The sequence below is a fragment of the Drosophila gunungcola genome, unplaced genomic scaffold (assembly GCF_025200985.1).
Source record: "Drosophila gunungcola strain Sukarami unplaced genomic scaffold, Dgunungcola_SK_2 000001F, whole genome shotgun sequence".
NCBI lineage: Eukaryota > Metazoa > Arthropoda > Insecta > Diptera > Drosophilidae > Drosophila > Drosophila gunungcola.
This window is the reverse complement of record NW_026453197.1, coordinates 2,402,857-2,430,503: the sequence shown is the minus strand read 5'-3', so window position 1 is coordinate 2,430,503 and position 27,647 is coordinate 2,402,857. Positions and strand designations below refer to the sequence as shown.

The window sequence follows — 27,647 nt, the reverse complement described above, 5'->3', positions numbered from 1 at the left end:
GAATGATAGGTAGACTCCACTGGAACATATTCGAAAACCCTTTTTAAAACTCTGATTTCGACAACCCGCAAGTGGGAGACTCAAACAAAACGCATAGACTGTCAATCTGCTCTATTTTGTAAAGGACCTTTCTTTTTTACACACATCACACAGCCAAATATAATCTTTTGTTTTTTTTTGTATAAAAAAAAATATTGAACAATTCATTAAACAGTGTACAATATAGCCGATCATGTTTCGCTCCTTGAATTTTTTTAAAGCTATCTGGAGATTAATTTGAGCTCATTATGCTAACGTGCATCACCATAACCTTTGTGTAAACAAATCTCTCCGGCTTATTGTGATCCTTGAGGATAATTAAAAAAATTTCTGAGGGTATTACATTTTTTAACAGGCGTTTAAAACGCAAAAAACAAAAATTCTCCCACTCGTGAATGTATTTTTAGTCTTGTTCAAGTCAATATAGACAATCAAATTATTTATCAAGATTTTGCATGTATCTCGCTTTTATTTTCCTAGATCCAAAAAAGTTTCCAAATTTTTTAGTTTTAAAAACTTGAAGATCAATTTAATAATATAATCTTTTTTATGTAAAAGAAAAATGAATTGAAAAAACAATTAAAATTTCATTAATGTGTGATATTGTGCTTTTGCTCTTCGAGGTTTTTGCGCTTTGATGCTTTTGGATTCCAGGTTTTCTGCGCGTTTAGATTTTTTTTTGCGCTTTGTTTTTTTTTTTTGTATTTGTCTGAACCAGAAACGCAAGAGACTAAAACTCAAGAGAGTCCACCAGCACTACGTAGTTTTTTGGAAAATTTCGACCAAATTGTCCCGACGTAAAATGCATGCTTAGATTCCAGCTTGTGCTGAGTTTTTCAAAACTCGGGAAACAATTTCAGCATCGCACATAGAGTAGAAAAATATACTGTTCCACAAGAACTTATATTTTTGAATTGGGATTTTTTTATAATGATGGTTATCATAAATAGAAAGTCATATTTAAAAACAAAAAAAATCGATTTGTTAGAAAATAAAAACTGTTAAATTTCCCAATAGTTGCTGCCGTTTTTCACCTCCCTGAAAAAAATTAACATACACTGAAAAACTATACGAAAAATGCCGTATATTAGGTTTAGCCTTTTCAAACATTTTTTGTTCTCATTCATGTTAAAACACAATAAACTTTTTAGGTAAATATACATTTATTTCATTTAATGATTTCTTGCTTTTCAACAATGTAAATATTCAGCTAACGATTTTTGCTCTCTGGTATCTATCCTGTTAACGTACCAAATTAATTTCGAATTGCATTTAGAGTTTTTCTTAATGTATTCTTTTTGAAGAGGACTACAAGTAGAGTAAATGGTTTAGTACAACTAATGGATTACAACAATCGATTATAACCACTTGTCATTGCATGGTTTCAATAAAAAAGTAAAAAATTCACTTGTTTACACAATAAACTAAGAAACAGCGGGTGAGAAACAATTCTGTCAATACTTGAATCAATGCAACTAACGTACAAGTCTAGGTCTATAGGTATGTGTATATATATCTTATGCTTAGGTATATCCTTCATGAGTGTAGAATCACAGCCTTTTCATAGAACTCGCATTGGAGTTCTTTTGTTTTTAAATTGTCAAGTATTTCTGATAGGGTGATACATATATTAGTCGCTAGTTTAAATATTCGTACAAGGTATTGTACCCACATGAATTAGCATTGTATTTTCGGTTCTGTTTAACAATAGTCGGTTAGATTGGGTTCGGTTCTAGTGCACTAACTCTCTACTTATATACAAATAAATATGTAAAGTATGACATAAGTGCAATTATGCAACCTCAATTGCGTTAGGGCAAACATATCAACTAAAACTCAGATAGTTAAATCGGATCCCTAAGCGCGTTTTTAACAAATCATTCACTAAACAAATTATTTCAATTGGTCACTAAGTACATTTAGGCTAATTACTCTCTGAACCACGAAACAAAGTGGATAAACTAAATTAACGCAATATTATAATAATCGGTGTCGAAGGCCACATAATTAGAGTGAAAGCACATGTGTACATGTTTGCGGTGTTGCTAGTTGTGTTTCCTTATCCTAGTTGCTGCTGAGATAGCCGAGGAATTGCATATTGGCGCTCGATCAGGTAATCGTTGTTATAATCTGATTCTTAGACCCATAATCGGTGATTCTGTAAAATGATATGCATTTAATAAAGTAAGGCAGCGGAGTTTAAATGTGGATAGGCAAAGCAATGTACAAATAAAAAGACACAAAATCATAATAAACTCATATATTGGAAAAGTCACATGCACAGAACGGTGTTTACTCAAATCGTGCAAAGAAAACAGTTGCAGCTTGTTGTCAAGTCAAGTATTTTGTGCCTTTTTACCTATAAATTGATGAGGCTGACGTGGAGCGCGACCAAGTAACTAACAAACCCTCACCTCTGCTGCGCTCACGTTTGCTCTGCAGAATAACTTTGGTGCTGTCGTCGGGACACAGCGAGATACGCACTGTGGTCAGGAGCAGGCTGTAACAATAACATAAGTTTAATCAGCTTCAAAAACAATTCCAAGTCCCACACTTACCGTGGCAGAACAGCCACCACTGTGGAGAGAAGTATCACCAACCAGTGGACAGCAGAGCTGAAGCATACGAAGATCACCCAGTACGTGGAGAGCACTCCAAAGCAATTCACGCACACTGAATTGTACACAATCGAAAAGAGGTAGAAGGAACCTAAGCTAACCACTATGGACAAGACATGCAGTACAGTCTAAAAAGGGAAGACAGAAAATATAAATATTATAAAAATGCCATTCAAATATTAAATATTCTTTACAAATCCTCCAACTCATGTTCTGATGTAGTTTACTGTAATATTGATTTCCGTTCTTAATGAAGTAATATCTAAATGACTCACCCAGGAACGTATTTCTATGGCACAGTGCACAAGATTGGCGAACAGACAGGAAGCCGTTATCGTCGTGCCAAACTCCCAGATCCCCACATCGCTCTCCGCATAGGCGCACAGCGCCACGAAAAATATGACCAGACTCTGATAGAGGGCATCCAGTAATATCAGCCAGAAGTCGTGCGGTCTATAAGCTTCGCTTAGTCGACCCTGTGGAAGGTGAAGATGACATAAGTTACCAAATAGCCGGTTTATAAATGCAATGAGGCAGTGAACAAGTTCCAATACCATATTTATAATGACTCTGAACTGAATTCAATTAATAGAACTTGTTTAACAACTCACATTTTTATAGAGATATGGGTTTTTCAGGAGGAGATCTTCGGGCACACGCTTGTCGTACACACCAATGGCCAAGGGCGGCAGCGAGGTGAATATCAAATTATACAGCATCAAGTACATCTGATCCATCATCACGGAGCCGGAGAATCCGCAATACAACTGGTACCAGAATATCAGAAAGACAAATGCCTGGAAGAACGGGAGGTTGTTTGTATGGTTTGTATCTCTTTACGGTCATTTCAGTTAGTTTTAGTAGCGTTAAACTAAACGCTATAGAAAATTGACTGCATTTTAAGTTTAACATAAAATGGAGATCCTTGAAAACTTGAAGACTTACCGCATTCTTATAGAAAAAATACAAAATCATGCGGGACAATCGATCGTAGCACCAATAGCCATGCGCCAGGAGCAACCGCTCCAGGTACCGAAAGCGTGGCAGTGTAAAATCGGCGGCCATCACTGCCTGCATGCCCTCTTGACCAGAGATTCCAACGCCCACATCGGCCATCTGGATCATGGAGACATCGTTAGCGCCATCCCCGATGGCCAGGGTCCGCAGATTGAGCTCCTCCTTGACCACTTTGACTAGGTATGCCTTCTGCAGGGGAGTAGAGCGGCAGCAGAGCACAGAAGCGCATCTCTTGGCCAACCGCAGAAAAGGCAGAATCAATTTGGACCTGGTAGAAGGTAAGGTAAGTTACAAAATGTTGAAGAAACACTTAGTCCATTTTTAAACTCACTTTGGATCTAGAATAAAGGTTAGCGTCTTTCCATCCACTACCAATGCGCGCTGCTTCCTTCTCAACGTCTGGCCATAGCACAAAGTTGATGTTGTCTTATCGTTCTCCATGTCAGTCAGATAGAAATTTATAGCTGTTTCAGCTGCATCGCGGGATCGCGCAGTTAACCTAAGTCAAAAAAGCGAAAATCTGGTTAGAGAGCAACTCCAAAACTTGTGCGCAAACAAATTGGTTAACAATTTAAATATATTTTAAGTAATGTATTTGTTTTCCAAGTTAGTAACACTTGCCTGATGAGCTCCATTTGCTGAGTAAAGAGTTTTGCAGAGTAGGCAATATTTATGGCCGTTTCGGGTTTATCGCCAGTCAAAACCCAAACTGAGATGCCCGCGGAGAGTAGCGATGCTATCGTCTCTGGCACTCCCTCCTGCAGGCGATCCTCGATTCCTGTTGCCCCCAACAGGGTGAGATTGCTTTCCAGCTTGGCGAAAGAGTCGCGTAGTCTTCGCTCACGATTCTCCAGCGACATCTCGATCTCCTGATGGCGCGCCCACCAATCCGTATAGTCGGCCGAGTTCAGGGTCCTCTTGGCCATCACCAAGATGCGCAGACCCTCGCGGGCATAGCGGTCCAGCTCTTGCTGCGTCTGTTCCCGCAGGATCCCTGACAGGATCAATAACAAATAAGTTAATTTTGGAGTTAGGGGAATATATATTTCCATTTACCCTCGGGACTGTTGTGCGAGCAGGGCACCAGTACAGGCATGATGGAGCTATCCGCACCTTTGGTGTACAGCACAATCTCCTGGCTGCCAATCTGCCGCACCACAATGGACATGCACTTGCGACTGGAGTCGAAGGGCAATACTTTGAGTATCTCATACTCCTTCGTGGCACCCGCCATGGGCATGCTGACCAAAATTTGATTGGCACTACGATTTAACAGGCAACAATCATAGCTGTAGGCAGCATTCACCAGGGCCAACTCGTCGGGACTCTCGGCTTCGTAAAGAGGTCGTCCATCGGCGGTTCTGTAAATGGTCTCCGTTTTGGATGAACTGGCAATTGGAGAAGTTAGTAATTAGTAAGTTATATTTCGCAGAATTTCAATAGGTGCTGTGACTCACGGTAACTTCAATCGCTTTCCCTGAGTTTTGGTGTTCAGAAAGGTTGCTATACTGGTTATCTTGGAGTTGATCACTGCCTTGGCCCTTCCTGTGGGCGAAATACTATTGGACAGAGCCTTGTTCTTCATCGGCGGTGATGGTGATTCAGACTCGGAATTCGGCGAAGATTCCGCCGAACTGCTGATGGGCGACAGAGTGGGCTGGTGGCTCTGGGCTGGCAGCGCAAACAGCAGATTGGGCGGCGGAGAGGGGGTCACTGATCGTGACTCTGCCAACCGGATGTAACGATCTGCTGGAATGGACACGGGTTGCTGCTGTTGTATCGCAGCAGGTCCATTTAGTATGGTTGTCGTTGTGGTCGCAGTGCTAGTGGCCAGCAGCTTTTGTCGCTGCTTGGCGTGCTTCAGGTTCGCCGGACTGCTGCCCATTTGCTGCACCTCGATAATCCCACTGGCATTCATCAGATCCCGATGCGGAGCGGCGCCCACGATGACCGTGTTGCAGATGGCCAGCACCACCAGGAACTCCTGGATGCGTTGCGCATGCGGTGTAAGATAGGCTGCCTGCGTGAGTTGTGTCATGTCATTGCTTAAGTTGTCGTTCGGAATCAGCGGCGGAGCAGGTGCTCCTGGCTTGGAGTACATCTTTTCCAGCTCCGAAGGCGGATGATTGTAGTCCGATCCGTTGACAACGCAGCGTCGGAAGATCATCTTGTTCTCGGTGAGAGTACCAGTTTTATCAGTAAATATATGCTGTATCTGTCCCAACTCCTCGGTGATGTTCATCGCCCGACATTCCGTCTGCTTATTGGTCTCCTGATCGTACAGATCAACGTTGTTGTGGATGTGAAAGACCTGGAGGATCTTGCACAGCTCGATGGTCACGTACAACGACAGTGGAATCATCACCTGCAGGATAACAATATACGTCCAGAATATCCACAAGCTATCGAGATTGGGATTAAGCTTATCCACCGGCAGATAGGGCACTGGGAAGTTGGTAAACGAGCTCAGCCACATTCTGCAGCCGATGGCGCCAACCACGCACAGAATCAACAATATTATCACACACCTAAAAGTAAACAAAGCAAATATTAATTATATATTTGTATATATATCCCTTACGAACACTTTTAACTAACTCTGTGAAATAAATTTCTCTCCTTTGTTAACTTTTATCAGTTAAAATAAATCAATCAAGACACTTACCATATCACATCAATATTCATTTGCTGTTCCACCTGGGAGCGCTTGTACCTTGGACCACTATTGTTCAGCATTGACTTCGTTTCATGTCCCGCATAGACCACGATACCCTCGATATAGTCCGTATTCTGAAAAACAAAGAGAATGGTAAATGGTAAGGTTCAGATGTGGAAACTTCACAAAGAACATCACAAAGTTTACCCACCTTCAGTCTGCTCTCTCTCAGCAAAAGGCACTCGGTCGATATGGGCACACGCTCCCCAGTTGGATGTATTAAGGCCCCATGGAATCTATATAGCTTCGTTGTCGGCGCATCCGCTTCCACGCGGCTCACAAACTTGCTGGGCACAAAAATGCTCTGCATCTCCTCAAAGCCACGTACAACCTGCGAAGAAATGCCAAATATCTGTAGTATCACGTAGCTTGGCTTGGTTTTGGTTTGACTAATTGTTGGGAACTCACCTCGCGACGCTTCAGATTCGTTTCCCCGTCCAAATCGCAGGTGTCTATGTAGCAGACCCCTTGGGTGTCGCTTGTCCGCAATAGCAGAATGTCCGCCGGCACCGTCTCGTTGTTGGACAGGTGGACAATGTCCCCAACACGCAATTCCTGCCATTTCACCTTCTTGTACCGCTCCGTCTCTCTGTAACCGAAAAATAAACAAACGCACAAATTGTTGTAATTTAGCTGTTATAAATTTAAATTAAATAATTTGCAATTAATCCAAGTCATACGTGAGAAATGACAGCTGGCAGTATGAAATCCAATATTATATATAATACCTTAGCCTAACAGTGTAATAATACTTTCTAAATAGAACAATTTAGTTCCTTAAACTTATAAATTCATCCTTAAACTTATAGGTTATTGCGCTAGTCACTATGGGTAATATATTATTTCTTATATTGATTTAAACCCAAACAATTTATACTTTTTTAATCAGTTTGTTTCGTAGTCCTAAGTCGCTTTTTAATTTAAGTACTTACTTTGTGAATTACTTTTAAGATGTGAGAGTTGTTCTTGCGGGGCATTGCTAATATTTTTGAGGTAATTGATTCCACGTTTTAATTTCTCTGGAAATATTTTTAACGTCATTCCAGTTGAAAGTCAAAGTCATAAAAGTAAATCTAAAGATTACTCCGATAATAAAAGAAAATCCGTTTGTTTTTCAAGCCAACTGTCCTGTATATAGTCATAGATATGTGGGACCCCAAAGTTAAGATGTGGTTTATTGTTGTATTTATTTTATAAAGATTGTAACTAAAAATGGTTTGTATTTTATCAACAATCAGTTTTAAAATGTTATACTTTTCAGCATTTCACTGCATCTCTTTTAAAATAATATCGGAAAATGCCAAAGAACCAAACCTTCTAGTGGCTTCCAAAATGTCAGCCCCTGGGTCACGAAATGTCGCTCAATCCGTCATGCCCATACAGATATATAATCCATGCAATATTCATGAAATGCTCGTCATAACTGAAACTCAATTATTGTCAAATGAACACATTGATGGTCCGCCACGCAAGACAATTTACATGCGAGTTAAGTTGGAATGTTTGGGTTTGGTTTGGCTGGGTTATTTGGTTAGTGGTTTGGTTGTTTAGGGCGGGCTAAGGTTAGGGATTGGGATAAGTGCTGCGTTAAGGGAGGGGGATGTGCCAAGTGTAGAGCTGTGGGTTGGCGTTCAGGGCTCGCATGTGGGTCGGTTGTTAAAGTAACAAATAAATTGCAAAATAATTTGCCACCACTTGGCCTCGACCTTGGCCAAAAGATGATGATGATGATGATTATGATGATGATGATGACAATGACGATGAGGAAGTGAGTGGGCGCTGGAGTTTCCCCTGCGTAAGCGTGTGAAAGTATTCCCCTTTTATTTTGATGGTTTTTGTAAAATTTCGTGGGTCGCATGGCGTCATCTTTGCCCTGCTTAGATATTTATGAAAGAGTTTGCCAGTGGAAGGGGGAGCAGGAAGTGCAAGGACATGGACAATTCCATTTTATTCAAGTTCACTCGGTGCGGCGCGAAATTGTTATGGTTGGTGGGGAATGTAATTTTTAACAGTCGCGTGCTCGTCGACCCTCGTCCAAAGCCATCCTCCTGTCTCTTGCCCTGAACTTTCTGGCATTGTGTGGCCAGTGTCCTTGCAGTGCTTGCATCCAGATTGTGGTAGTGACATGACCTGTCAGCCTGCCTGCCTGCCTGCCTGCCCAACAGTTACAGCAAAATCAAATAAAGGAAAACAGGTCGCAGTTCGGTGGAAAGCCTTGGCCATCGTTCTAATTGGGTCATTAGCAAAATTGCACACACACACACACACACACACACCCTAAATTTGCGCCCCTTTTTAACCATATAATTATATTTATATATATTTGGTCGTTGTGTTCTGTCACCATATTTCCCATACAACTTTTGTTTGTGGCCTGGTAAATGCAATTCTCTAATTGACAGCTGCCTGCGTTCTGCAAGCTAAACGTTACCATATCACGTTCAAGAGCACACCACACACCACCTCGTCAGGGTTCTTAGAGTGTAATCACATTTTGTTGACCGTTTCCTCCGATAAGATATTGATTTGCTCATTATAGAGTGGCTTATTCCAGTACATGACGACGGTGGCCAATAAACCTATATTGCTACGGTTTATTAGTTGTTTCCAACAAGCAAACCTTGAATTCTTTGGAATCACTTTTGTTATAGTGGGTTTTCAATTTGGAGTTAATTAAATTACTTGTTATAATCAATCATGGGTGATAAGGACTGAAATCAGCGTTTCCCTTCTGAATCGACAACTTCTTTTGGATTTGAGGTGGTAATTGTCAGCTACAAACAGTTTTTTCAAAACAGTCTTCATCACTTTTATCGCATAAATATTTTATTTTTAGCAACACCTCATTCCCAACTCGAAAGCAATAAATTTAGGTCGGGACCAACCCAATTTTACAACCGGAACTTGATATGTTATTTATAATTTTTTGATGTTCTTTTTATACTCATATTTATTTGTTTATATTGTACTTTCCCGCTCACTTTCATTGCAACTCCAAATTTGCCATACTTTTATGTGTTCACTTTCACTGACAATGTTTTTAGGTCAAGCGTTACTCACCCGCTGACCAAAGAGCCCACGTCATTAATCATATTCCCTTGGATACAAAACAAAAAAAAAAACTTCAATAGCCGGATGGGGCGGAACAACAAGTGCAAGTTGTTGCGAGAAGGTGACAGCTGTTGGTCTTGTAATTATCATCATTATGGGCGTCGTCTTGTGGCGCGTGACCAACTGTTGGCCAAGTGTCAAGTCCATTAACAAGCCACCAATCCACCAAGTAGTGCACCCACCTCCATCCGCGGTGGTATCTTGTATCCCTCGGGGAGGACGACATGCAGCCAGGAGGAAGGCGGTTTCACTTGGTAAAACTTTTTTTGTGCCAGTCTTGCTTTATCGCATGTCACCTAATTGGGGCCCTCCCCACTTTAGTCGCGGATTCATATTTACCCTGCGGGCGTCTCGAGCTGTTGAATCTTTAATGGCGTTTTGGCGAAGCGCAATTACCGGGCCTGACTCGATTTATTAGGCGTTTTCGAGAAATGCAAAATTAATGCGAGCTCAACTCGACGATGAGCACGTTGATTGCTGAATTATTTGCCCAACAAACAAAAAAAGAAGCCATTCGGAATAAAAGTGAAACTCACGAAACTTCGCAATCCATATCCAAGTGGTGTTTTCGATTTCGATTTGGAAGGCGAGAATGTGGGTCGAGTGGGTAACACGCCCCCTTAACTTATTTTACGCCCCTTCTATACAGTTGATAAGCACGTGTTTTCTCCCTTCCTACAGTCTGTCAATTAAATTGGTGATGGTGATGGTATCGATCTAACTCCAAATCGAAACTACATGAGTCCCTTCGAAGTTGAAGTCTATGATGTCCACGAAGATTGCATGTTTATTTCAGCTGAGTCATTTCAACACCAATGTACCCGTATAGTTGTTTGTTGATCCACGACCCTTTCTGTGTTTCATTTAATTAATAAAGTTTTAACACTCGGTACTCGTAGAATGTAACAAGCTCGCTACGAAGTATATAACAGGAAAGGAATTGTTTTCTGACCTTATAATATATATAGATTCGTTAGCAGCATAAAGCGTAACAACAAAAAGAATTGCATTTATGACGTAATAGAAATGTTTATTTTTAATAGTTTTTAAATAAGTAATGTACATTATGTACTCACAAAACTTCAAATATGCATTAAAAAAACTATTACTTTCCCGAATTCATTGGAAGAGACATTTGTTTTAGAGGGATTTCCCCCTCTAATAACCAATTTATTAAAAAAATACGTATTTTAGCTTTAATCAACGATTACCAAGAATATTTGTAATATTTAACAGATTTGCTTTACATAAAAAGTCAATGCAAAAATACAGATAAGATAGTGCAACAGCGATCGCATGCAAGTATGAATCAGTACACATGTGCGTTCTTAACTTTATGTAGGCCAATTGCGTCATGGGTTGCGATATTACCCAGACAAGCAGATCTTAGTCATTGAGAGAATTGTGTTCAGTGTATTGAACTGTGCATTTGATTATTTAGTGCCCCCCCCCAAATGGCCCAACTGTGCTCCTCCTTGCCATAGTATACATGAAAATTTATGTGGCAAAAGTGGGTCATGCATGTTCGTTTGAGGTAGTTATGGACCTGGGAATAGTAGCGTTATTTTCCTAAAGTTCGCATAACATGGACAGCCGAAGCGGAGTCAATAAAAGGCCTTAAGCATAAAGAGGAAAAGGGGAGGGAAAATGGGCAGACTGCTTTCCGCTAATATGTAAGTTCATATAGCGATAAAGCTGTTACTTAAAAGGCATTTTCCGTAGACCCAAAGTAAACATGCGTGGGCCTACGATTAGACAACTTACACTGGCCCGATTAGACAGCTAAAGCCGGGGAAACAAAAACACCGACCAGAAACCTGAACAGAAAGGCAAATTAGGCGAAAGCCAACGAAGCATTAGCCAGGTTGTGTAAACATAACCTGAAGGACCGGCCGTCTCATCCTCCGTACTGTTCGGCCATAAATAATTCAGCATTTAATAAGTCCATATCCCCCGGAAATCCCATTGCCAATCCCATTCGGATGTGCCCACAGCAGATAAAGTTGGTCCCACAACGGACTATGTACCCTACTAGCTGATGATGATGATGAAGGTGAACTTGGGACTAGGTAAATTAACACATATTTACTCATATTTGATAGGCCCATTGTTGCATTCAATATATTGGGCTGATCGATATCTTGTGTTTGAACTACTCTCGTTACACTAGGAAAAAGTTTAATGATATTTGATCAAGAAAAAATGTTGTGTGAATTTTGTATTTGTTTGCGAACATTTTTCACTTATAACATTTGAAATAAATTATTATTCCTTTAAATGACATGAACAACTCACTACAAAGTTTGTTTTTTTTATTGTTTTCAATAATGAAAACTTTAGCCACAACTCCCACTGCCCAAGTCGTAAATTCTGACTACTCTGAAGGTCGTCCTTGCAGTGTCCGTCATGCTGTGCTTGGTTTTCCCGAGCTTTATTGGTTTGAGCTAATGCATTTGAGGCGCACCCAAAAGGCGACGCGACGAACCCATTTCCTCCACTGAGAACGAAAAATAAAAGCCAAGTAAACAGAGCACGCAAGTGATTTTTATAATACATTTTTAAATTTGAAGAAGGGGGTACACCAGCCCACTGCCCACTGCCCACTGCCCACACTGACAATCAAACAAAAACAGTACCTCATTAACTTGACTAAGAGCCATCGCGCATGAATCAATCATGTAAACATTATTAAAGCACAAGTGGTAGGCGGTGGGTGGTTGTCGTTGGTCGTTGGGCGCTGGGCGGTACGTAGTGCGGTCCAATGGAGCCCAAACTGCCGCTAGACGGGCGTGTACTTAGCGTACCTTTGGCCCATACCGTTGCCAAGAAATGAAAAGACAGTTTGGTCATGTAATTAGCCCGTTGCACGCAACAGTGGACTTGGGGATGTGAGAAGTTGGCTTGGCTTAACCAAACTACCGACGAACCTCATCATGTGTACTCTGTCTGCCCCTTGAGTGGCCATCGCTCAATTGCCCGCCTAAATTAATTATTAATAAAGCTCTTTTCCCCAGGCGATGGAATGTTGACGCAGGCGGGCAAAACTCATATGACAATTATTGGCCAGTGCAGCGCAAGTAAGGTCAATTATTGGAAAAAGGCCAAACAAAAGTCAGTTTATTTGTCCAGCAATCTAGCCACAAATGAATGCCCAGTGTCTCATTCTCATATTTCATCCAACTATTGGCATTTGTCGAGTTCCCTTGGCTGGTAAATGTTAATGTTTCCCCTTCTAGTGGACCATTCACACAGTTATTTGATATCTGGCCGGGCAAATTTATCTCTGAGATTCCTCGTATCTCAACAACATTTTGCACTTTGCAATTGCTTGTTGGTGTGGCAAAGAAGAACTAGAATAAATGCGGAAATTATAGCATGGAAGACTTTGTTAAAAGGTTGAAATCAAGTGGAAGAAACAGCTGTAATTGGCATTATCCCTTGCTGATTGCATATTGTGTAGCAAACACCAGGCAAACTAAGTCGAGTTGGGATCAAACAATCACATTCTCTGTTGGCTTGATCTTAACGAACAACTCATTCCATTTATATGAGTTTGTCAAGGGCGTTCCCGGAAACATACAGTGTTGCTATTTGCACACCAATCAAAGCAGTGTTTGCAATGCTATTTAAATATTAGTGTTTCAAAAACTAAATAACTTTAATAGTTCTTCATCACTTTGTAGTTCTTCTACGTGATATATCTTAAGTTCAGCGTAGGCTTATTTGATTTCCTCTCTAGGTATTTATGTCACTAGAACTGATCAAATATTATCTTGAAATGGTCTCTTGAAGGTTAACATAAGCAGAAGATAGGCCATAAGTTAAGCACATGTAGTAGAAAAAAACGTATTCAAGATATGTCTTGTTCTGATAATTGGCATGTAGTTGTTGATTAAATTTGAGTAACAAAATAATTGATGTATTTCTGTTGACATTTACGATTTCATATTTTTATATTATATTAATATCTGAATTGTAAAACAAAAATCCAGACAGCATCGCTATTTATTTTATATTTATTCAAAAATATGTCTGAACTCCAAAGTCATCACCTGGCTGACCATATTTTCACTTTAACTTGTCCCTGAGCTCAACTCCGCCCTGAGCTTTGGTTTTGCATGAACCCAGCACTGTTGGAAACAAGCCACCGGATCAGTGACACTGCAAGAAACCCAGAGAAGGCAACAAATATGAAGAAAACAAATCGGAAAACTTGACCAACAGCAACGACAAACACTACTGACAATTGCAGCATGGTGTTAATGGTCTCTGGGGTTTGTTAACATGGCCATTAGATGGCCGGGTTTGCAGTGGCATCGGGTTTAGCCTCCACCATCGGCGGCCACCGAGATCGGGAATCCGGCGGAGATGCCGGGACGGTGGTTCTTGCTAGACAAACGAAGCTGTGTAGTATGAGTCTCCCAGGCTGGGACTGAGATTCGAGATTCGAGATTGAGACCGAGTCTGAGGCAGTAAGCGATGATTGCCAACCGGTTTGCTTGAATGGGGAATGAAAAACCCGTTTGTCTGTTGCTGTATTTTAGCATTTTCAATGTCATGAGTTCGGGCTTACATTTTGTTTGCGTGTGGCAGGCAAAAAAGCTTAAGCCTTTTACCAAACGAGCAAACAATAAACCATCGGCCAAACAAAACAATTTAAGCGCAGAGGAGATCATAGCAATGGCACAAGAACAGATGATACGACCCAGTAGAGCATAACTATCAGGGGTCTGTCATATTTTCATTCCAATGATCTCGCCACCATCTAACTGGCTTTAGAACCACATCCGCCAGATACATTCGGTTATACAGTTCTGCGTTCATATCGCTATTGCTTTTCAAGGTTAGCGTTCTCTCTTTTTCAAATCCGCAACGTGCCCCACACAAATTCTTCCCACAACCTTGATGGCCGTGTTTTATATTTAATGCAGAGACCTCAAAACCTGAACCAGAATCGTAGACCTCCGGCTGTGGTGTTGACCCGTCGTTACTCTGAATATATTCATGCAGTTTCGGTGAAAGTGCACACTTGACACCTGGGAGAATCGGCAGCTGATTCACGCCCAGCTCGAATTGACACTTAAATAAGGTTATTCCCACATTGCAGGCAGTCAACTTTTAATAACTCAACCAATAGTGCGGAATCAGTCTGGAATTCTAAATGAGGGTATTAATTATTTATATCAATATTCCATATATGTACTTAAGGAAAGTCAAGTTCAAGAAGTCGAAGAAAACTTTTTTTATACTTGTTCGTCTATCCTAAAACTTAGAACTCAAACCTAACACTTAACCTTTAAATCTTTTATTCACTAAGTTTAAAAATATAATACTTTAGTAAAATACGACTTTGAATATGAATAGCATCACTTAGCATAATACATTTCATTCAGTTAGTTTTACAATTTTGATAAAAAGGCATATTATATAGTGCCCGATTCTCAATAATTTTGGAATTTATAGCTAATTCCATTGAAATACCACTGCTCAAAATGCAAATTGCGATTTCGCAAATCTTGGGTTTCAGTTTTTACAAAGAGAGAAAATAAACCATGCAGAGAAAAAATATTTTTCATATATTGACGTTTAAGTGCAGCGAGTGGGAATTCTTGTTTACTGTTTCCGCTTAATTCCAGAAAAAATCTTGTATCGTTCGGATCACCAATTGCGCCAGTGTGTTGCATAATGTCTTACATAAGGTAAGAGCGCAGCGAAACTCTTTATTTTGTTGTGTTCTGTAAGCGGAAAAGCAGCCATATAGCAGAAAATGCGATGAGGTGACCTCGTCTCCACTTTGATTAACGTTCAGAAATTTCTTGCTGAATCTTTCGATTGCAGAGAACAAGCACAACGCCATTTGATAGTGAATTTATTGCACTGCTTTCAGCGATGAGTCTTTGCTGAGCATATCAGTAACGGAATAAATGAAGTCGTTCGGAAATCACTGAGAATTGACTCAAGCCAACCTAATAAAGTGAAGCCCCGGTGGATTAAGGAGAAAGCCGGGACTAGAGTGATAGGTTTAATTTTTGTTTGACTCATTTAAGATATATTTACATAGGTTTTATACATTTATAGTAATGCATGATTCACAAAACCAAGACTTGCTGTGTCTCCCATGTATATATATTTTCTTTAGCAAACGGAAAATATTTTTTTTTTATTTTAAACAATACATTTAATTATTTCCTTCATTTCCTGATTGCGTCTTTGTGAATAATTCTGTTGAGATTTATTTGTGTGAATTGATTTTCGATTTAATTAAATTCGCAGACTTTTCACACTTCAATTTGGGTTTAATCACCCGGTTAGCACACAAAAAGCGATTCGATTGGGTTGCAATTAACACACCATTTAAAGAGAAATTGTTGCAAACAAACAAAAAAAAAACCTTGCAAAAAAATCTAGATATTTCCCAAAGTGAAGTATTTTGATATCACCTTGATCCAATATTTTATTCATTCGTAATCACAATGATAGCGAAAGATGGAGCAGAGAAACATCGAATAGTTCACACTTCCATTCGAGTTCGCAATTATGATTCATTCGGAGAGCGCTGCACATGCTCTTAAATTCGATTCGTGGACAAAAATCGGACAAGCGTGAGATGGTCAGGGCCGTTAAACTGGAAAGGCTGCCCCCACTGGTAAGCGATCTTGGTAGGCCTGTTTTGTTCAGTCCCCACTGCCTCACTACTGTGCCGAGGTCTTCAGCCCCGAGTGGCTGTGAGTCAGTTGGTTGTCCAGTTGGTTGGCTCCAACTGCCATATTTAGTTTGCCCCGTATGCGTGTCATTTGCATGTAACGTGCGGCTTTTGTGAACGGCAACTGGGGAAAGGACGGATGGTGGGCTCGAGTGATTGGAAATTTTAAGCTTTAAATAGTTTATGTTTTGTTTTCGGACTTTCAATATTTTGAAATTATTTGGCATAGCAGTTAACGAATTTATGCATCACTTATAGTGAGAAAAAATTATAGAAAACATTTTAGGAAATACATTTTTTATTGTGAGCCTGATTCTGAACAGCCTTACCATGAAAGTGATTCTAATCACTTTGACTATATAGCAAAACTATAGAAACGACTGGTCTAATCTCCGATTTATTTAAAATAAATTTTTGTACATTCCCCAACATTCAACCACTATTTGTCTACCCGATTTTTACCACTGTGCAAGACACGTTTTGCGAACAACAGCGACAAACAACAAAATCGCTTTGGTTTATGACAATTGTGCAAAGAGCGTCAAAGAGAATAGGGAAATGCAAATATAATTAGCAACAACAATGTGTAAGTTCATTGGTCAGCATACATGAAAGAAAAAAAAAGATTTTTACATAAAAAGAAGAAAACAAACACAGTTTGTTTATTTTGGGTTTGTTTTGGCTAGCGACTTGAACAAGGGGAAGCCAACTGAAGCTGAGATGAAGATAAAACCCGGAAAAACCATCAATGAAAGCTATCGAGCCCTTTTTAAAAAAATGGACGTATCACATTTATCATTGTTTTACCCCAAATTTTAAATTATATCATAAAACTATTATAAACATAAGCTAATACAGCTATTTTATAAATTTAATTTTTTGTGCTTGATTTTTTAAGATATGAATTTGGAATTTATCACTAGAAAATGTATGCTTTCTTGTTATCATTCTAGTAAAACCAGACTACACATTTGATGTTTCTTCTCTGTGAGTACACGTGCAGTGCAAGTTAATTGTCACTCGGTTGGAAAGTCTGGCCAACGAAAGGTGAGGGCAGGTAAAAAGTATGCGTCAACCACGCGCAAATGTGGGACAAAAGCTCAAACCCCAAGAAACAGCAGAAAAAGGCAGCCAAAGCTAAATAAAAAGAAAGGGGGACCGGGGAAAAGTTTAGTTCAAACAGTGAGGGAAAGTTTACCCGGCGTTATTGTTGTCGTGGTTGCTTCTGCTCTCCTGGCAGTTTATCGATTTCTAGATCACGTTTTAAAATATGTATACCAAACAAATCGCAGACGGGGCAACCCATTTCCATCAGCAACCAGTGGTCGATGGGGTGGGAAAGGAGCAACCGAAGTCAGGCATAAAACCAAAGCCAAGTGGCTTGTTAAAATCTGTCTTGCCCGAGGGTTCAAAATCTGGCAACACGGGAGACGAGTTTTTGCTTTGGTTTGCTTTTGACAAAAACTTCTGGAAAGTTTTCCTGACGGGAAATTGACAAATTGCCGAGCAGATTGTGAGAATAATAATGGGCAAGTGTCGTGAGTGTGTGTGTGTGTGACACTTGCCCCATTATTGACACAATTATTTGTGGGTTTAAACTGGTTTGGTGCACGAATTGGACGCATAATTCAATTATTTAAATTTTACGTTGGTTTAAACTTGTTGTGTGAATTAAGTCTTCTTCGGAAAGTGCATTGTTTGTTTATTAAGGCCGTTTATGTACCAGTATAAGAACAGTTTCTTTATCTTTTCCTACATTACAAACGTTCTGGGTAATATTGTACATAAACAAATTTTTAATCAACTTGGGATTTTAATAATTCATTATCTTTTTATCAAATTTCTGATTGTGGTAGGGCCTTTGTTTATATCTATGAATAATCATACGAACATAATGAATCAGAATGGTTATTTGTTTACATATGGGTTTTCATTCCTATTAATCAAATTTTTAATTATTGGACTTAATTCGGACTAGTTTTCATTTTTGTTAAACTATAGTAAACTGTTTATTAGAAAATAGATTTTACTTACCCATCGTACACCCGACAGGTGGTATTGTTTATCCTCTTATCCGACGCCCTTCTTCTCCGATCCTCGAAGAGATCCTTTACTGCCGTCACTCCCAGGACGAAAAGCACTGGAATCATAGCCACCTCCTTGCCAAAGGCGCTTATTTCCGGCACCCAGTTGAGCAGGACGATGAAGATGAAGTACAAATTGGCCACTCGATGGAACTGCTCCAACAGGTTCTTCGGGATGAACGAGAGCAGCGTGTACTTTGTCGTCCGTATCTTGTTGCCCACAAACTGTCCGTTGGGGTGATCCCGCTTGGGCGTCTTCGGTGGCACTGTGTGATTGGGCACCACCATCCGGTAGCTCCGCTCCTCGAACTTATCGCTGGTGTTGTAATTGCACAGGCTGAGGCGTTTCCACCAGGGCGGTGCTTCTGTTCGCCGCAGTGTGTATATCGATTCGGATCGCGACGCTTGTCGCGAATGGCCACGCCCCCCGACCGCTGAAGTGGGCGCCGAGGGTTCTCTCGTCGCTTCCTCCTTGTGACCCGGTGGCAGGATGAAATCCGTTTTGGATCCCACCCGACTGTGACCTCTACCCGCAGGCGCAGCACTTCCGGGCGGTGAGTCTGTGATTTGACCCTGCGAAAATGCCCGCTGGTGGCCTTTCATGGCCGACTTAATAGGTCGTCCATTGGCTCCAACGATCGCGCCTCCGCCATGGCTAATTGAGCGGGCATGACCCCGCGAGGGATTTGCCATCGCCACTCCGGGAATGCCCTGTCCTCCACCAGGTGCGCTACCTACTGCCGGATTGCCGCCTGGAAAGACATAGGTTCGCTCGGGCTCTCCGGCTCCCATTGCCCCCACTCCACCCAGACCCGTGGACGTCGTCATCATCAGGCTGGTGGTGGCAGAGGTGGCTCCGGCATTGGGGATCGCCGATGGCAGGGTGTCGCCAGCCAGATTGGGCGGTGCGGAGCGCTGCTGCTGCACTACTAGAAACTTTCGCCGCAAGTCTTCCGTGTTCGCTGAAGGCATCTTCGCAAGCCACAACCATCAGATTACCTTCTTCGGCCTGGCCACGATCTACCTCGGATATGTGTGGATTGTCAGCAGTTTTTCTCAGTGTCCGTAACGATTGTATGCAGATTGAGATGGCTACACTTGCGATCTACCAAGCTGTCCAAAACCTGATCCTAGCACCTAGACACAAACAATGTGGGTGCCATCACTGACACCGTAGAAGCAAAGGCCATGACCATCTGAAAGCGAAACAAATGGAGAATGTAATTAAATAAAAGAAGAATAAATATATATATTAAAGAACAACCCTCATATTAAACTTTTAAATCAAGAAGACTATTAGGATTTTGTGCTAATTTTGGCCTATTTAAGCAAAGCTTCTCAAATTTAACATACGTGGCAGTGTCACGTTCTGATTTGATTACTATGGGTTTTTTGAATCTGCTGCGAATTTACAGATTTTTTAAATATAACCAAATTTTAAAGAACAAGATACAGTTTCAACCTGAAAGTATAATTTAATAAAAGTCGTAATTCCTAAAAGGATTCAAATTTTTTTATTACTTCATCTTGAACTATAATAATTTATGGTAGGTTTAAATAGAAAAATATTGGAAGATGGAAAGCGAGCAATCCAATTACAAATTACTTTCGGAGCAATAAAAATATGACGAGCCTGGTTAATTGCTGCCCAAAAGTTTATCGAACCCGGTCGAGGCACTCAACCACCAAAAATATAAAAAACGAAAAAAAAAAATAATTATAACAATAAAAACGCACGCTTTAAGCTTGCCCTTGATTCGAGACTTGGGTCTTCCGATAAGCCTAAGAGTCGACCCGAAATCATCACGAAAAGAGCAGTAGCGAACACAAAGACCCACAAGGTCAAGCGTAACGCGGGTGCAGGGAATGGGGGCGTTTGCTACTCCAAAACCTGCATGTGGGTTGCCCTTTGTTTTTTGTTGGCACAGCTGCTTTTCAAGACTTTTCAACGCAATCGATTGCCACAATGACAGAAAAAAGTTCAAGGTGTCCTAAAAAAAAAAACATTTTTCACATTGGGCTTGAACTATGATTTTTGAGCTGTCAAAAGTGTCAAAAGCAAGGCCAACTATAAATGAAACCGTCTTTCAAATTTGCGAATGATTGTGAACTTTGCGTGCTACTTCCTGTATTTTAAATGACTTCTAACCTGAAAAAACTATTAAAATAAAATAATTCCTCAACTTAGAATGCATGTTATGAAAAAAATCTAGATGTTCTATTTAAAACGATTCTGTTTACTCAGAACGTTCAACTCTTTAGGGAACAGTAGCAACGCATTCACAATATTATTCAATAAACAGATGCCACATAAAGACAGATTTTTATTATTCATATGCAATATAAATTAAAAGAAGACTCCAGAAACTAAGATACAATAAGAAATTAATATGCATGGGCTGGGAGCTATCCACCAATTTGATTTGGAAAATGTTTACATCTAATTTCACACTTCTTTACTTTATAGGCAAGACACATCAATATTTCACATTTTCTCCATTTAAACATTTTATTGTTATGTGCATATTTTTCTGCTCTCATGGTCGAGCAAAATAAATTCATAGCAATAAAATATTTGCGTTCAATTTTCCATGCTTCGCATGGAAAGCCACATTTGAATAAATTTAAAGTTTTAAAATACAAGTTTCTTTTCCCCAGCAGATCTTACTTGGATTCCATTCTTTTAGTTTATACCAATTTGCACATTTTGCCTTTTTTCTCAATGAAATACAAATTAATAACATTCAATTCGTATTGAGTTTAATTTTTCAATGAGTGATGAACTAATTTGGGAAGCCATTCCAAAGAGCCAACTTACGCCAATGGCGTAATACAACTGTCGAATATATACATGGGCATATATGTACATCCGATTGCGGTTTCTTTATACGTGCGTTATATTAACGAATACTCGAAGAATCTTCAGTGGGCATAAGAAAGCTAAAAATGAATTTGGCACACGACCGAGTTTAGCTATACATTTTCTTTCTCATTTCCTTTCTTTTATATGATTTAAATTAGTAAATTCATTTTAGGCAAATCATAAATCAGTGATTTTTTTTGCAAACATTTTTGGATTAAATTCGCTCGTGTTTGTTGTATTTCTTTAAGTAATAAATTTGTTGGTCATTAAGCTTTTAGTGAATTTTAGACTTTGCCATGGCTGAAAACCATAAACAGACATCACAGACAAGAATGAAATAAAAAAGAAAACTGCAATAGAGAAAAGAACGAAACTTTTACCAAGTCTGTCTGCGACTTTTAATTTTCCTTTCTTTCCGTTTTACGAGCTACAAGACTAAAACTTTCGAGTGCCAAAACTTGATTTATTTATTTGCCCGATGGGTTAAACGACCTCAAGAAGGCGGCCAGACTGATAAGTTCGCTTCTGCCCCGGCTAATTAGTGGAAGCCCCTTCCATGGCCAACTCCAAAGTGGCTTTTAGCTTTTGCGGTTGTCGATACTTTGTCGATACAACAGCAGCGGCAAACAAAATTAAAATTATTTTTAGCCACGCACATGCGAAATAAACCGAGGAGATAAACAATTCCGCCAGGCCAAGCCCAAAACCGGGTGCGATTACCAGAATAAGTATCGAAATAAGTTGAAAAGCCAAAGAGAAACGGGAGCGGGCCAAAGATAAAAATAAATGGCGATTGCGCTGTAAAGTTCATTGCATTTTCAATAGCAGCAAAACACAGACGCCAGATGGCTAAGATGTTCCCGTTCATCAGATGCTCATTTGTCATTGTTATTGAACTCGGAGAAAAGCGATTAAAAACGCAATTGACGAGGTGAAAAACTCACATAAGAAACCCCTTAGCTTTAATATTTCAAATGGCTTGGACAACATTTTATCGTTATGAGCTGCTCACTTTAGTTCAATCACCAATGCTAGACCTTGCATTGAAAACGCATTTATGGTCAGGCCAATTATAAATTAATTATATATACACATAAAGCGGGCAAATAAACACAAACAATATGTTTAGCAATTATTATAATTTGAAGTGCATATCTTTTTTGAAAACAATGCTTATGTTTGAACCTCTCAAATATTTAATGAGGCCTATCTTAGATTACAAAATTCTTTCAAAACAATTAATCTTTGATAATCAAATGTTTAATGGTTAAAATACCCTAACTACAAACCTGGATTTAATTGTGTTGCAATTCAAATATAATTTTAACGCGCAATATGGATTTGTTTACCAAATCAATCATATCTTGATCTTTGTTTCGCATTCGGCCATTTGGTCAAAAGGTAAATTTGTACAAATTGTTTACAAATAGAATGTGCAGAATTTCAAAAATGTATTTGTTTTAGGAACGATTGATCTATTTGAAAGCTCTAAGTGATAAACAATTTTGCAAAAAGATTCCAAGTAATAAATTTATTTAAATTATAGTACGTTTTCTTACAATTTTCATATTTCCTGTGATAACTCGAGCTGAAAAGTCATTTATCGGGTTCAAAAGCACTTCGGTGCCAGCTGTTGTGCTATTTTGCCAGTCGTGAGATTAATGTCCGTACATCGGGGCGTATAATTGATATTGCATTTTGAGCGATGAATAATTATTTTCGCCGATACGAATAAAAATAGCAGAAAATTAATTTAATTGCCCACCTCAAACTCGGAATTTCCCTTTAAACTTTAGGCCAATAATTATCTTGTAAATTTCTGTGAGATAACTCGCGCTAGATCTATAAATTAAGTCAACGACCACGACAAATAGCATACAAATCTCTAAATACAATATTGGCCATAAAATCGTTCCTATGCAAATTCTGTGGACTGCTTAATTAAGGTATGTCTGTGAGCTCGAACAATGGAGTTCGAAATTTACGATGCTTTGGCATTTGACATGGGAAAACTTCCGACACTCTGAGAATATTCGCGCCAACAAGACAAATTTCAGGCTGGCAAAAAAGAAAACACCCAGCTATACACAATGGGCGGAGAAGGGGCAACCGAGTTTCGCAACTAATTAGAAACTGTTGACGGGGGCGCCTCCACTCGCTGCTGCTATCTATTCAATTACATCGTCACCACAGTTGACAGGCAGAACTCCATTTTGTGGTGGAGCTAGACTCGTGTCGACGAATTAATGTCTGGTATTGAGTATTTTTTTTTTATTTTTAATAATTTATTAGCACACACCCTCGCGAATACCTAATAGAGTTCTCATAAATGTTTTAAATTTATATTGTTAAAATAAATTGCTGTCAATATTGAGTCAGTCAGATACGGACATACAAAAAAAAAGTATTGATATTATTTGGTATTATATCATAAAAATTTTAACAGAAAATAACTCTTCACGACTCACGAAGCAGCCCGCACTCATCGCCAACTAGTCGACAGCTGTGCACCTACACTTAATTTACGTCTGATTGAAGCTTTGACCTAAGCAAAGCGCTCGAACCTAAATTAACATACTAATGTATTCAATTATTCGCATTCCTTCTTAATTTGCAACGGTGCCAGAGATCGATTGGCTTTCGATACAAACTAAGTAAGTAATAAAACAATAGGCATCTTTTGCTTGTTGCCACTCGCCCTTCCCTTTACACCTGCTCAATCGCAAGTCATTAAAGTTAATGGCTCAAAGTTGGGTTAAAAGGGAGGTACGGAAGGTAGTGTAACAAGAAAACAAGCAAAAGTATTTCGTTTTCTGTGAACCAGAAAGTTCAGCACAGTAAAAACACAAAAATTAGAACGTAGCAGTCACGATTGTATTTTAAAGTATAATATTTGTACTATCTTGACGTTGCTATAATCTATAAATTAATATTAAAACACAAGAATGCTACCAAAAAATGTTTTCAAGTGATCATAAATTAGAAACCCAGAAAATAACTCAACAAACTGCACAGGAAGCGATAAGGCAAGCAAAGCAGAAAAACAAAAAAAGTCCAAATTGAATCAAATTGAAGTTGCTAGAGATTCATTGTTTGTGGTCAGCAGAAATGCATAGACGTAGATGTGTGTGTGGGACCCTACTTTGATCTTCTTCTGTAAACACATGTGATTTCCCTTTTAGTATATTTAGAACTTGTCAGCATATGGTGTTGCGCAAAAACCAACACAAATGTATTATATGTTTACATAACAAAGTATTGCAACTTATTTGTACAATTATATACCTTAACATTTCTAGAGAACCGAAAAATAAACGAGCTTTACTTGTCACAGACAATAGATAAGGAAACTTAAGAAATATAAGAAAAGCCCTTATAAATTGAGCGATAGCAAAACGTAAGGCACAAATCATAATGACAGCAGGGAGTTTTATGAGACCTATCCATGCGATTTGCCTATCCACAATCGCATATTTTATCATACCATAAACAAAAAACGAACCCCCAAATAGCAGTACAACCATGAGAACGCAATATGAGATCAATTAAGTTAGGCCAGGAATAAATGGAAATCATTTTCGCTGGAGTGCCAGCGATTGCTACAAATAAACAAAAAGTGTGACTGCGCCACTTGAACGCGTGGTATATAAAATTCTGAAGACAATGATTAGCTGCTCATATAGAGCTCGCATTCTGACAGCTTACGTAGTGATAAGACCAAGTAGCTAAAAGCCACGTACTTGTTCACTCAGATACAAGTGGGAATTCGCTTATCAAATTAAACGCTTATGGAAAAACCGTAAAAGATTTTACGTGTTTTGATAGCCTAATTTCCAAATTACTTTTTTTAGTTTTCCCGAAAAATCTTGTGGCATTACCCGGGAAAATGAGAACAATTTAAAAATGAGTATTTTTAGGTGATAGTTATATTTACAGATTTAAGAACGAGCAAAGTCTTATATTTTGTGAAGTGTAAACTTTACATATTGTCTTTTGTTGCAATCTAACTGTCCGAAAGGGTAGTTCTATTATACTGACGGTTAGTGTCAAATGTTTATAAGACACGTTGCAAACATTGGGAATATTTCGGCTATAAACATTTAACAAGCACTAAGCCAACCATAATCAGCGGCGTTAAACTATAAAAAAATGAAATAAGTCGGCTGCTTCCGTTTCTTTTGTTTTTTCTGCCTCTGATTCGTCTTTTGCATCGCGAGTTTGCGGATTGCGAATCGGAGTCAATTGCCTCAAGCTCTGTCTTAACGGTACCTGGAGCAAATGAGAGCGAGCAAAAGAGGGAGAGAGTGGGGGCGTGAGATGGAGAGCGACTAATAGGTTGCATGAAACAGAGACAAACAAGCAAACAACGCATCAAGTAACAGTTAAAAGTTGTTGTTTGCTCTCTTTCTTTCTCTCTCCCTCTAACTCAACTGCAATTAGCAAACGAGTAACGTCAACTACCGTTGAACTCAATTGAGTAGAAGATGAAAGGGGGATTTAGGGGGGACAGATGGAGAAATACTCAAAGACATCGCACAGTGGTTGGCAAGATAATACAACGCGAAAAGGTCTCAAAATATCCATGCTTGAGTTACCCTCTTTGCCCTTTACTATATCGGAAAATAGAGCAATAAAAAGTATGCACCGTTGGAATTTTAATCGTGTCACAGGTAATAGGACTTCACTTTGTTTTCCCGCTCCAAAAGTAATATATACCTGAGGTAACGGACTTTTAAGGCAGCTGCTATTTGTTTCGTCTGATAGTGTGTTCAGTTTTTTTAAATATCTTTTCTAAAATTTATATTTTTACAAGTTTTTCATCTGTAGTTATGTAGCTTTTACGTCTATGTATTTCATGTTTACAAAATAAAATAAGACCAGAAAAATTTGGACATTTAATTAATTCAGCCACTTAAATCTACTTATTCGAAAACAAAAGCAAACTACGACTTCGTTAAGGAAACTAGTGATAAATCTACAAATGTTACCAATTAAATTCAAATCCCACTGTGCACCGTGGAGCAACGCACCCAACTGCAATAATCGTGCAAACAAATCCGCAGCCGCAGAAAAGAAGAATCTGTTTGGCTTTTATTAAATATTGCTGAGACAAAGATAGAGAGAGGGAGGGAGAGACAGAACGATCGGAGGCTGTGTGTGCGAGCGAGAGCGAGAGAAGCCAGAGGGCAGGTAAAAACCCGTCAACGTTTTTTTTTGGCGGCGAAGGGTGGGGGGCGGGGCTGTTGGTCTGCAACGCTTAACTGGTTCTTGGCAACCAACTTGTTTTTTCTGTAGATTGCCGCCGTCTGTGGTTTATAATGTTTTTTCCCCTGACTTCTGCCTTTGCAATTTTTAATATGGTAACTTGATTTAAACGAAAAACTTACCCAATAAAAAACAATAGCAATAAAAGCGTAGACGTGGATTTATTTGCTCCTTTTTCGTTCAATTGATTTGTTTGGGGAACTTTTTGTTTGCCTTCCGGTGTTTTTTTTTTTATATATTTCAAACTATTTTTACGCGGGGATGAAAAAAAAATTTCAGCATGGCAACAATAACAAGAATAGGGAAGAAACATATGATAAGCGAGGTCAGGCAGAAAGTGCGAGCGAGGTAAAAGAAGCCAAATTTATAAATTAATTTTGTATTATTCCGCGAAACAGAATTTCGATTAAGATTTATTTAATTATGGTTTTTTCACTTGTCCGCCACATAACAGCACCGCTCACTTTTTTCCACTTCTTTGCCTAAACCTAGTTCGGTTTTTTCTGTTTTGTTTGGTTTTTCTTGTCTTCTATTTTTTTGATGTTGGTTGTTGCTAAGAATTTCAATACAATTTTGGCCCGAATAGCATTTTCACTTTTCCACATAAACATGCAGCCAACACATAAGCACACAAACACTTGGCTCCGTTTTAAGTGAAAATAATCAAACACTTACATTGCCGTATTATTATGTATGATTAGTTTCGTCTCCTCGCTGCACACGCGAATATCCGACGAAACAAAGAAACGGTCGCGGGGAAACGTAACAACCAAAATAAATTCCCAATACAAAACTCGCGTCCGTCCTTAACGTCCAAAATTTACCAACAAAAAACTCTGTAGAGATGGTGATGGAGCGATGTTTCAAATCATGGTTAATATCGATGTTTTCAAACTATCGGCTTATCGATGTTTTCAAAACATCGTCTTATCGATGTTCGACAGGAATTATTGAAGTTTTTCCACCCCTAGAGCCGGACTTAGTTAGTGCCACCACTACAGCGCCTGGTTTCTATATGCAAATATGGCGCAATTTTTAATTTCTTTCGAATATAAAATCTATTTTGCATATTAATTACTGAAAACAAACACACAGCAAATCCTGGTCGCAGTATTAATATGCATTGCTGCTGGACGGTTTTTCAGGGATGCACTCCGTATAAAGAGGGTGGCACCGAAAAATCATCGGTAAACTATCGCATAAATTAGTCCGTCAAAGCCAGTAAAATTTT

The 27,647-nt window shown here is 39.3% G+C and overlaps 1 protein-coding gene and 1 long non-coding RNA gene across 5 annotated transcripts; one reads left to right on the top strand and one right to left on the bottom strand.

The window, feature by feature from the left end:
• Positions 1-1,180: 1,180 nt before the first annotated feature.
• LOC128261274 (phospholipid-transporting ATPase VA) lies at positions 1,181-27,238 on the bottom strand. Of its 4 annotated transcripts, none has more exons than XM_052994885.1 (16): positions 27,092-27,238; positions 26,539-26,661; positions 18,239-19,484; positions 6,799-6,979; positions 6,542-6,721; positions 6,340-6,464; positions 5,132-6,202; positions 4,731-5,062; positions 4,296-4,668; positions 4,006-4,173; positions 3,603-3,942; positions 3,269-3,454; positions 2,933-3,133; positions 2,598-2,785; positions 2,399-2,539; positions 1,181-2,197 (listed from the first exon to the last, which is right to left on the bottom strand). In XM_052994885.1, exons 3-16 carry the CDS (start codon positions 19,258-19,260, stop codon positions 2,149-2,151), a joined length of 4,557 nt encoding a protein of 1,518 aa, XP_052850845.1. In that variant the 5' UTR covers positions 19,261-19,484; positions 26,539-26,661; positions 27,092-27,238; the 3' UTR covers positions 1,181-2,148. The 4 variants fall into 4 exon arrangements, with proteins under 4 accessions (XP_052850845.1, XP_052850847.1, XP_052850846.1 ...); XM_052994887.1 differs by having other exon boundaries at positions 2,454-2,539; XM_052994886.1 differs by lacking the exon at positions 26,539-26,661.
• On the top strand, positions 14,627-16,944 carry LOC128261275 (uncharacterized). The gene is made up of 3 exons (XR_008268248.1): positions 14,627-14,668; positions 15,138-15,200; positions 15,340-16,944. It is a non-coding gene; the product is annotated as an uncharacterized LOC128261275 (long non-coding RNA).
• Positions 27,239-27,647: the final 409 nt, after the last annotated feature.